Source organism: Balaenoptera musculus, chromosome 18 (genome assembly GCF_009873245.2).
Source record: "Balaenoptera musculus isolate JJ_BM4_2016_0621 chromosome 18, mBalMus1.pri.v3, whole genome shotgun sequence".
In the NCBI taxonomy this organism is placed as follows: Eukaryota; Metazoa; Chordata; class Mammalia; order Artiodactyla; family Balaenopteridae; genus Balaenoptera; species Balaenoptera musculus.
In genome coordinates, this window is record NC_045802.1 from 71,103,177 (window position 1) to 71,115,446 (window position 12,270).

General features: G+C 40.9%; 1 protein-coding gene across 2 annotated transcripts; it reads right to left on the reverse strand.

The window, feature by feature from the left end:
- Nucleotides 1-941: 941 nt before the first annotated feature.
- Nucleotides 942-12,190, reverse strand: POGLUT2 (protein O-glucosyltransferase 2). Of its 2 annotated transcripts, XM_036831237.1 has the most exons (10): nt 11,698-12,190; nt 10,257-10,462; nt 8,310-8,515; nt 8,055-8,132; nt 6,839-7,011; nt 6,480-6,717; nt 4,908-5,117; nt 4,121-4,210; nt 2,841-2,948; nt 942-1,181 (listed from the first exon to the last, which is right to left on the reverse strand). In XM_036831237.1, the coding sequence occupies exons 1-10, from the start codon at nt 11,877-11,879 to the stop codon at nt 1,164-1,166; spliced, it is 1,509 nt and encodes a 502-aa protein (XP_036687132.1). In that variant the 5' UTR covers nt 11,880-12,190; the 3' UTR covers nt 942-1,163. The 2 variants fall into 2 exon arrangements, 1 of the variants encoding a protein (XP_036687132.1); XR_005017161.1 differs by lacking the exon at nt 942-1,181 and having other exon boundaries at nt 2,847-2,948; nt 4,903-5,117; nt 11,698-12,187.
- Between the last annotated feature and the right edge of the window lie 80 nt (nt 12,191-12,270).

Here is a 12,270-nt window from a genome sequence, read left to right on the forward strand (position 1 = left end):
TTAGGAAAGGAATTTGTGGGCCATATGCTACTGTTCAGTGTTAGGATTTCAAGTTCCTTTTTAATTCTCTTAATCACATTTCAGGGTAATTTTCATTCAGTCATTCATTCATCCATTTAATACTTATTGCATTTTTCTAGTTTCAGGCACACTATGAAACAGAAGAAGAGCACGGTCTCTGTAATCAAGTTGCTTAACATCTGGTCAGGGAGAGAGACTACAATTTAGATCATGACCCCATAGGAGGGAAAAGACGATACAAGTACACAGACGGAGAGATTCAGGGGAGTGATCCCTGCAATGAGCACTTAAGAATATCTAAGCCAGAGGACGAAGAGGGTCACGGCATTCCAGACCAAGGGGAAGCATGTACAAGGAAGGTAAGGAACAAGGCACAGAAGGAACGGGGATTGATTTTGCTGGACTACAGGGTACGTATTAGGAAGCTGTGAGAGATTTGATTAAAGATACAGGCAGAGGCCAGAAGATGCCTTGGAAGAAGCCTTGGAAGATGTATTAGTTAGAATTAGGTTTGGCTGTGAGGGACTGATTATCCAAAATAATAGTGTAAACAAGACAGAGGTTTAGGGACTTCCCCGGTGGTCTGGTGGTTACGACGTTGCCTTCCAATGCAGGGAATGTGGGTTTGATCCCTGGTCGGGGAGCTAGGATCCCACATGCCTCGTGGCCAGAAAACCAAAACATAAAAAAACAGAAGCAATATTGTAACAAATTCAATAAAGACTTTAAAAATGGTCCACATCAAAAAAATATTTAAGAAAAAAAAAAAAGAAGACAGAGGTTTATTGTTTTCTCATGTAAACCCTGTGTGTGGGTAGGTGGGGCTTCTGTGACGCTTCACTCTGAGTCCAGGACCCAGACATCCTCTCTTTTTAAGGCTCCATGGTCCAAACACAGCTAACAATTAGCACAACACAGCCTTTTAAAATAAAAGTGCTTTTATTATAAAATTCTAAAAATGTGCTTTAAAGGTCAGTCACGGGAATACTGCATAATAAGAAGAAACATATCTTCATAATCCAGACAATCACAGAGCAGATTTTATATTGTCCATGGAATTAATATTTAAAAGACATTCTTCTTCTTTTCAGTTAAGAAGAGTCTTCAGAGCACCATTATTTGAAGGAAAGGTATTTTGCGTATCAGAGTTCATCTTTGGTCTGCAATTAAGAAACAAAATATTTAGAGCCATCAGGAAGTCTTCTACGAGTCAAGAAGGCTTACATTAGTCTATTAATTATTTTCCCGTAAAGATGAAAGAAGGGGAAATAAAAAAAGCCAAGTTATTGCTAGAGGCTTTTAGGACTATTATTTGGAATCACCCAAGGGTAAAGTCACATTGGTGGGGAACCTGAACATCTAAGGGTCTGTATTATGGTAAAAGGCTTGCGTTATGAATGGTATCAGTGAACGGCTAGAGTAGACAATGGGCAAAAAATAAACAAAGCTATCATTCTCGTCCCTAACTTCTATGAATCAGAGGAATCATTTGGCACCCCTCAAAGTCACTTAGAGATAAAAATTTAAAAAGAGGAGTGGAGAAAGGGAGCTGCCCACTTTCACTTGGAGCCAACAGAAGCGTTCTGATATCAAATCACTAACTCCATGTGGGAGCACGTTTCGATTCTGGCAATTTCTGTTTTGTCACTGGCTTTCACTGATTTTATGGCCTTGCAGCACTGAGAGGAATTAATGCTGATGATGTACCACTTCTGAGAGCCAGTTAGTGGCAAATCAGTTCCCCCCCAAAACAAAACAGACAACCAAAACTGATCTGTAGCATGTACTGTTGTCATGGTGTAAATACTTCCACCAGGTGGATTCCAAGCTACCAAAATTTAACCCCTGTGAAAAATTCCTAAATATTTAACCATCTGTGAACTTGTATGAGCTGGCTCCATCACACCGTCGGGGCTGGTAGTCACCTTATTCCTTTTAAACCCCCTTGCGAGGCAGACATAATAATTGCCAAATCTGCCCTCTCAACTGTGGTTCCAATGCCACAGTTCTGAGTTTGTCCATTCAGAGACATGGTGCTGTTGCTGAAAATAATGTCAAGCCAGCATATTTTATATATATATATAATACATATAATAACTTTATACAATATATATTCCTTCAAATGAAAAATACCTATAATCACCGCCCCCCCCCCAACCCATCACACTGTCTTTACGCACAATTATGCACACGATTTGAAGGTGATACACTGGCTTTTGGTTCTTGCTTTGCTATAATCCAGATAGATGATTCTGAGCTAAACTCTTCTTTGGGCTCGGTTTTGTTAACTATAAAATGAAGGCATTTACTGGATGATCTCTAAGGTCCTCTTCAGCCTGCCAAGTCCATATGTGCATCTGCCTTTTATAAACAAAATCAGTATGTAGTGGTATCAACCGAGATTGCTTTTAAATGAATACTCTGTTAACATGAATAATGATGGTTATACGTTTTTCCATCTCTAAACTGGGATGACGAACTCTGCAGAAAAAATCTCATAGGGAGATGAAACTCTTAGATGATAGGTGTGAAAACACTTTTCAAACTGTAAACATCTATTCAAATGCCACGTGATCTGAATTCTCACAGTGAAAAAGGCTTCCCTCCACTTTGCTGAGAGCTCACTTCATTGCATCTTAGCGCTTGTCTTTTGCCTTGTTGGGATCTATTTTATCTGCCTCTGCTAGAATGAATTGCTTGGAGGCTCCAGGAGGAATTCAGGTAGCTGTTGCCTGACTGAACGAGGAAAGGAATGAATGAAGAGTCGGATCACTGTTAGTTCTTACTCTGACACTGGCTAGAAGGTGAGTTCTGGTTACCTTCTTCGTATGGCACGTGCAAGGAAAGAGGTCGTCCTCGGTCTGTGGTTCTACCCTCTTCATGCCCTCCCGGATTTGGGGCTCACTCACTTGTAAACTGGCATATTCCTGTATAGGAAACAATACAAAAACAGGCCTTATATATCACTTAACGTCCACTTACCAAATTAGATACGCCGGAGTCTGCTAGGGCACAGTCCACTTAACTCATGTGTCAAGTGGTGATATGCAAGGTCCTCCATATTCCCCTTAAAAGCCCAACAACAGAGCTTCTGAGAGGCGGCTGACCTTTGGGCTGCCTATTTCTAAGGGACCACTCCTTAGTCTACGCTTCAGTGATATGACTCGTATGGTATTTTTTTTTTGACCTTCTGCCACGTAGCGAAAATAATTGTGCTCCCAATCTTCCCTAGACTGAGAATCTGAGGACAGACTATTTCTGCCTGACCCACCATGGCTGGTACAGCCTCAGTCACATCTTCATTCATCATGTGCTTGCTCTGGGCTAAGCTCTGGCCGAGGTGCTTAGGCTCGAAAAATGTGAGTTGAATGAATGAACTCTACCCTGTGGCTCTTTAGGAATTCAAATAGCACGTCCCCCCAGCTCCTTCTTCAGTTTACATACTTCACCATCCCCTAGGAAAGGTTATAAAGGGGGAAGGGACCAGGAATGACCAACTTTGTTCTGCAGCAGAGCCTGAGACATGGGGCTCAATATCTGCAATTCTGCAATTCTGAATTAAAAAAATCTTAACTTAGATCTAGTACTATTATTGGCCAATTACTTGTTTACTACTGCATTTTTTAAAAAAAAAGAACCTTTCAAATTGTCAGATACGCTCTGATTACAATGCCTAAATGGGTAGGTCCATAAAAACAATTTCCAAGAAAAGTCATGGCCCATATGGGGTCAGCACAACAGGTCCAAACATACCTTGCACTGTATAGAAAACGAAACGGTAAGGCAGCAGCAATATTGTACAGAGAGGAAATGTGAATCCACGCACAGTAACTCTGTAGGATCAGAAGCCAGTTTTCTAACCACATACCACATGGTTCTAACATTAATACTTTTCTTTTAAGGTTGTAGCATTCTCCATTAGCTAATCTTTGGCTTTCTACTATTTTCATTATTATTTAATATTTATCTCCGATTTTTGCCTACAGAGGTATACATATATCTCCTTAATGAATATACTATTAGAAATTGTTAAGTGAAATATTACTTGCTACTAACATGACCAATTACGAGTATGTCTATTTTCTTAGAAAATACTGACCTGGAAAAGTTTAAAATAATAGCAGAATATGTCATCACCCATGAGATTATTTCTTGCAAATTCTTGTCCTGTTTTTGCTATCTTCTTTGCCTGTGGGAACAAGAATAATATCCTTTAACGAAACATATTTTTCCCCATACAGACATACGCTAACTGATCTTCAGAGTACGTTTTAGTGGGACAATAGTGGAAAAAATATCTTTGGGGTCTTGTGCGGTAAAGGGAACATTTAACAGAGTATGTTTGTTCAAATCAAAGGGACGATTTTAAGACTCGAAAGTTTGAGAAGTCATATTGGGCCTTCTAGAATTGGCCTCTCTTGGAGAGAAAAGGCATACAATAAATGAACTAACAATGACTTTGCAAAGTAAATGTAAGATGAAGCTTAATGCACTGCCTTAACAATTTTCAGCAGACAATTAGTTTGATGCTTTTTTCATGCAATCCCTCATTTTAATCCATAGCACAGTTAGTTTTTCCTCCTGCCAGGCTGGCCATCTTCATTTTCATATTGCTAGAGGAGGTGAGGCAGTGCTTGGGGCTCAAATCAAACTGACTAAAAGAGAGAGCATAATCAAGGCCAAGGTTTAGCCTTTTGTGTCATGTGCAGAGTGGACACAGCTAATCCAAGCCACTATGCCTGTGTTTACCCTGAAGGGATCTGTGCTATCTGCGGGGAGGTGGCTTCCCATTTACAGGTCTACATCTAAGCATCCCGAATGCTTTCCAGGCACAAGACATTGAAAATGAACCCATGATAATTGGGGTACAAAGAGACTGACCTTACCTCTTCATCGTGATCTTTTGCCCATTTAAGTTTTTCTAGGAGATCGCTCAGGTTGCTTTTAACTGGAATGTAGTGTTTCCAGGGCTGCAGTTCATTATAAAAGTGTTCATAGTAGATGGAGTCCTGCTTCAGCACCACACTGTCACCTACTAGCAGATACGGTAGGCGATAGGCTGCAACGGTGCCATCGACGTTTATCTGATACTTATGCTGCGAACAGCAGTAAAGCAGAAGAACCTCCATTAAATTTCCTTTTTCCCACTCTTCTTTATTCTCCTCCTGTTTCCACACATCAAACCTCAGATACAAACTGGCCAGATTTTGCCCTTGGCCTCCACCACTTAGTAAGCACTATTATATATAACATGCTGACCTAGAGCTAAGGGCACATTTTGATGTTCTCCCAAGTTTCAAAAAGGGTCCACAAGGCTAACGGTGGGGCAGCCAATAAAATTATAAAACTGTTGTCCTAAGGCTACAACCTAGGAAAGATTTATCGTGACTCTGTAATCCCTTTACTACTTTCTTGATGGAACATGAGCACCTCACGATGGCACGTTCTATGCTGCGTTACCTTTTAACATCAGGTGGCCACATGCAAGTTTTAATGAAATTAACAAGCTCTGGGGCAAGAACATCTATGAATCAAAATGTTTACAGCACTGTGGTAGTCAACAGTCTTTAGCTGTAGCAAATTCAACAGGTAGAAAGAAAGCAAAGGTCTGACAAAACACCCTCTGAGGCGGGATGGCTGGTAGCAGATTTGATTTGGTATCAAATCTCCCATTTCTTTCCAAAATTTCTGTGATATGCATGTGGAAGAAACACAGACAATTCAACTTATGGCCTTCTTTAGGTCTTCCTCGTACCAGGTAACCCATCAGAAGAAAATCAGGCCATTTACAGCACAGACAGCTAATCACTGGCCTTCCCACCTGCAGGAGACAGCTGACTACTTTTTGGCCCACTTTTCCCTTCACCACATGGGGCTTCAAAACCCCTCAGTGGTCTAGAGATCAGGGCAGTATCCCACTGCTTGAAACAGGGGAGTTGTCAGAGAAAGGATCCATCCTGGGGAAACAGGAACAATCCACATTCTAGACACAGAAAGTGTGTAGCATCCCCAGAGTCCCTGGGCAGAGCGTTTGGATGGATTCCAAGTCACTTCCCTACCGGAAGGCCCGATAAGAGACACCTGGTTTATATTTCTCCTTTAGTCTATTGTGATGCTATGGCTCTGGGGAGAAATATTTGTAAAATTACTTGCATGTATTTATTAATAAAAAAGGATTTGGAGCTGAAATGTGCTCTTCTTGAGGGTCAGTTGGGGGAAAAATTATAGTTCTACCCAGGTCCCAAGCTCCTGTGGTGCCTATTTAACATCAGGTCTAGGTACTGAGTACAACCCAGGTTGCCCCCCTAGGAACTGGTTAGTCCCCGGGGCTCCATTCCTTACTGTTTCTAAAATGTGCTCACCTCTCCCACCCCCTGTAATTTACAGGCCTCAAATTCCCGCCCCCAAATGCAGGTATTTGGAAAAGCACAAAGGATTGGCCACGGATGATGTCATACCTTGAAGAAATCAAAAAATGAAATGTGTTTCACAATGGGACCATACAGGCTCTCATCATGTTTAAAGAAGAAAAAGTTGGTGAAAGCAGCATCTATGAGTTCCGGGTGTTTTCTGCTGAGTTTAACCAACTCAAGTCTCTCTTTTCGGCTGTCTCGCCCTCTCCAGACAGCTGTGGAGTTTTTGCTTTCCCAGGGAGGACCCGTGTTGGCTTGCACAGACATCATATCCAGACTGACTCTGGAAGACAGAGAGTGCAACAGATTTTTCTCCCAAACCATCACACTGCAAGGGTTGTTGGGAAAGAACTCACCAAGGAAAGAAAACCTAGGCTCTGGGTCGTCTGGGACCCGTCTCTCACCGGCCCATGGTCTCGAGGACAGAGTCAGTCAGGTCGTAGGTAGGCATCACGATATCCTTGGAATCTGTGGAGCCACACCAGGAAAAGATCGGATGGATGTTTGAATCGGATTTCTTTTTTTCCAAAGGCCAGTCTCCCAAATTAACAAAAAACTCCACATCGGACATCTTCACCTAGGAAAAGAAAGCCAAGATGGTTAAAATGATGGTATAGTTTTTCGTATCAGCCATTTCACTATCATTGTCAAAACTCCACTAAAACCCTGCTAAAGCACACTACACCCAGGGACAGGATTCAGCATATGGCAAGTCTCCTTTAGGCTCAAAGTAGGTTTAGTACCAAAATGATTTTACTGTAAAGTATCCTCTTTTCTTAAAAATATTTACTTATTTATTTATTATTTTGGCTGCACTGGGTCTTAGTTGCGGCACGCGGGATCTTCATTGCAGCACGTGGGATCATCATTGCGGCATGCGGGATCTTTTAGTTGTGGCATGCATGTGGGATCTAGTTCCCCAACCAGGGATCGAACCCAGGTCACCTGCATTGGGAGCGCGGAGTCTTACCCACTGGACCACCAGGGAAGTCCCAGGTATTTTCATCTATAATATACTGTTTGGGGTTGAGTGTATCCCCCCAAAGGATATGCTGAAGTCCTAAACCCCAGTATCTCAGAATGACCTTATTTGGAAATAGGGCTGCTGCAGATGTATTTAGTTAAGATGAGATCCTACTGGAGTAGGGTAGACCCTTAATCCAGTATGACTGGTGTCCTTGTGAGAAGAGATGAAGATGTCAAAACACACAAGGATAACACCATGTGACAACAGAGCAGAGTGATGCAGCTGCAAACCAGGAACACCAAGGATTGCCGGGCACCCCCAGAAACTAGGAAGAGCCAAGAAAGGATCCCCCCTGTAGGTTTTAGAGGAAGCACTGCCTTGCTGACACCTTGATTTCAGACTTCTAGCCTCCAGAATTGTGAGAGAACAAATTGCTGTTGTTTTTAAGCCACCCAGTTTACAGTACTTTGTTACAGCATCCCTAGGAGACTAATACAGGTACACTACCTGACATAAAACTTCAGAATAGTATATAGTACTTAAGGGTCCAGAATAGAACAACCCTGGTATTGTTATTATTTTTACTTTGAAAAATTATAGTGTAAAATTGGGCTCAAATTGTCTATTATACATCTGAGAAAAGAAATACTTACTTTTCTAGTCAAAGAAAGTAGTATGGCATCCATGAAAATTCTAAAACCTACATGTTCACCGTGAGTCTTGATATAAACCTAGAAGAGAATTGAATGTTTATTCTGTTAGTCTAAAAGTACCCGCTGACTTCACTGAGATCAATCTTATCACAATGATCTGCAGAATGATTTTTAATAAAACTATGTAGCTAGTTGTAGCCAAATGGTCAAAATAAAAAATCACTAAGGCAAGCAAACCTCAGTCATGAATTGTACCTTGTTATCCTTCAAGGTATAATGACACAAGCTCTGTCTTTGTCCAAATCTTTTCGGGATTTCTGTTGCAATCTTTTCTGGATCAATGGTAGGGAAATGTGCCAGATCTCTCTGAATTTGAGTAATGGTTTCTGGGCAGTTCATCTCGCGTAGCCAGGCTGCACTGTCTTCCAAAGGACAGTCACAATTCTCATGGTAAACTGGCCCTAATTACACACAAGGAACAAAGTATACAGTAATAATTTCACTCAGCATTTGAAACATGTAACAAATATTCGTAATTTGACTTCGTAAGTTTTGCCTAGTTAGATGGGGAGGGCAATTTGATGGAAAACATATTTTAAAAAGAAAAACATTTGTATTACCCTGGTGTATCTCAAGTTAAGTCTGTTCTGACCGCTCTTCACAGATAGGTGTTACGATATTTTCAGTCAGGCCCACTTGGCACGAGTTCAAAAGAAAGCCAACGGTGCTACTTTTTGCTCTAAGTGGCTACCATAGTCCATTACTCTTTTTTTTTTTTTTTTTTTGGCAGTGCGGCCTGTAGGGTCTTAGTTCCCTGACCAGGGATCGAACACATGCCTCCTGCAGAGTCTTAACCATTGGACCACCAAGGAAGTTCCCATAGTCCATTACTCTTTTTTTTTAAATTAATTTTTATTGGAGTATCATTGCTTTACAATGTTGTGTTAGTTTCTGCTGTATGGCAAAGCATTACTCTATGTTTTGTGTACTTAAGAATAACCAAACATTGGTAAAAGGATATTTACAGAGGAGTATACCTGTTTTAATGAAAGACAAAATGATAAGAAATTTATATTTCAATGGTCTATTATACAAACTAGTTCTTAAAGTGTCTAAGGTACTTTTCTCAATGGGTAAATCATCATAAGTAACAATACAAATGGGCATTCCCTGGCGGTTCAGTGGTTAGGACTCCACGCTTCCGCTGCCAGGGCCTGGGTTCGATCCCTGGTGGGGGAACTAAGATACCGCAAGCCTTGAGGTGAGGCAAAAACAAAAAAGCCAACAAAAAAACCCAATACAAATAAATAAAACACCCCTACTATGTTTAGTATAATATTTTTTTTTAAAGAAAATATAAAGAAGCAAAGTAATCCTCAAAACACCCATTTCATTAATATTATAATGAATTAATTACATGTTTATAGAAATAATACTAACATAGTATAGAATCTGAATTGAGATTTTACTGTCATTTATTTCTATGATTCTCAGATTGTCCCCTGACCCAGGCAGTAGTGGACAATGGGACATCTTTTGAAGGTTGAGCAGGTTATATGGTACTGTGTGGTCCTGGTGGAGTGTGGGGAAGAAACGGAGGCACTTTCTAGAAAAACGTTTGCCTTTCGTGGAGCAAGGGGGCAAGAAAGATTCGTGTGTCTGTATACACCCTGTTTCTCTAATATTTTAGGGTACTGTCTCTGCTGAGAGGGAATGATACGGCTCTAGGTAAGAACGTTGTACTCTTATCCTATATAAGAAAAAAGAATTTCTCTGGAAAATAGCACTGAAACAAAACAAAAAACACCACCGTCAATTCCCCCTCTCTCCCATCAAGTCCTCTTTCTTCCTGAAGTGATCAACCAAATTTCAATAACGCTCATCAGTTACTTAAGTCATATATCTCTAATTAAGAAAGTGCCATCGATGACCGTATATATAGCTTGATTGTTCTTGCTAATGTTGTGCCTTTAGGGAGCAAATTCTCTATTAATATGTTCTTTCCTCTTTAGCAAATTGTAATTTCCATTTGAATCATGCATTGCTCTCTTTCACCAGGACTCTCAATTTAGCTTTCAAGTAGGAAATGTCTATTTTTTTCTTTTAGTGAAAAAAAATACCATGCTAACTTGTTTTTGTTGAGCAAATGACATATATTATTGTGTTCAAATACTGCTGTGTTAAAATTATGTTCCAAATTACCTTTTAAAATATATGGAGACCTGGCCACATGTTGACCTTGGAATTTGACTTCTATCTTCAGATTTGCGTAGCTCGCATACATTCTGTATCTTACTATGAAGGACCCATCCTTTCGGTCTAGAATCTGGACGCCCACTCTAGTGAATTGCTCATCTGGGGCTGAGATTTTAATCTGGAACACTTTTTCACCTGGAGAAGATGTGAATCTGTGATGGGAAGTACAATGAGATATAAAGATTATTTTAAGAAACAACCCTGCAGAGATTATGTTCTGTAGTCTGTGAACCTTCCTATTCTCCTCCATGTTCTCCCCCTAACATATGCTTGTTTCTTTTTCCTTATGCTTTTAGTACCAGAATGAATAGGATGGATCAGAGAGGAAAAAAAGAAGAGGATTACAATGGCCAAGATAACATAAAACAGTTTTATTAGAAAATTGCAAGGAGATATGTTGACTACTAATTTATGTAAACATAGAACATACTTATGCATTTCATATATAAAAATAGTCTTATCAACCTACTATTTATTTCATGCCCATCTGGAAATTTGTGATCAAATGGTGCCTCTAAAGATAATGATTTTCTGAAAAATCTCTCTCAAAGATTTTTTTTAAAGAATCAGTATTATAAATCATGCTCAGCCATGGGCAAAAGCTAGTAGGTAGTATATCACTCAAGTGACGTTGTACAAAAGTTTTTTTTGGAGTGAGTGCTCTGGCTGTCACGATTAAGGTGGTATTTAGTTTCCCCAATCGTACTATTTATAGACAAGTGACAAAATTTATAACTCTCCTTTTCTTTGCTTTGGGAAAATTCTCAGTCCCAAGATTTTCTGCCTACAAAATACAGTCAGCATCCACCAATTAAACAAAAGACAATCATTTCAGAAGTAAGTGAATTCTACAAATACGTTTTAAGTATACTTTTAACCGTTGAATTCAGTGGAATGAAATAAAGTTGTAACAAACATAGGAGATTCATACTTTGATACGTTCCCCCTCCACTCTAAAGTTTCAAATAGTGCTTTATTTTTCTTTTTTGGGTTTCAAAACCCCCTTACCTGCAGAGGTCCACCTGAAAACAGAGAAAGGTGAAACCAACCAGTTTCTAACAACTGGGTTTAAATTCCTTATAACAGTTTATGCAAAAATAATTAGAAAGAGTACTTTCAGCAAAGTACAGGAGTTTGTTCCCCAGTCATGGGGAAATCCCTATCAAAATAGGCAGGAGAAGAGCTAATTCGAAATTATTTGTAAAGCTACAGAGAAAAATTGATTGCGTGGGGTAAAAAGTTACAACCAGGTGTGAATAGCACCCAAATGTCCTGGATTTTTAAACTGCTGTGGAGAAACGAGTTCTTGGGCGGATAAAACTGAAGGGGAAAACCAGTAAGTTTTAACTGCATTCCAAAATAGTCAGGGAGCCATTGCTCGACTTACTTATTTCCTGATGTGTCCACCGCCTGGATGTAGAAATAGCGCGCGGGAAGGACCACAGCTGCTTTGAGCCCGGGTCCCCATATTTCGCTCTTCTCCGGGCTCAGTCGCCTCTCTCCGCCGGTCTCGGCCAGTGCTGGAACTGTCCCCAGAAAGAAGCAGTAAAGCAGCAAAGTGCTAAACATTTACAAGATGGACTCAAAATGATCCACAGATAAATGAAGTGGAAGAGGTGGACGGAACCAGCCGCGGCTCCGGCAGGGGCACGTCGGCCGATCGCAGCAGCAGACGCGGCTCCAAGTGGGGTCCTTTGCTGTGCTGGGCAGGCGCGTGGGTCTCTCCGGAAAGGTCACAACCGGGGCGCTGGCTTGTCCAGCTGAAAGGTGCCAGTAGTTCTGCTGAAATGCGCAAGGACCTCGCCGCTCCTCTTCCTCGGGATAACAACAAACTTGCGTTGCCTCTGTAACTGGAGCATCATTGAGGGCGAACTCGTCTCAGGTTCCAGCCCAAGGTGCACGGCGAGGGGATTGGCCCGCGCGTCCGCCCGGACTGAGTAAGGCCTCCTCCAAGTGGATG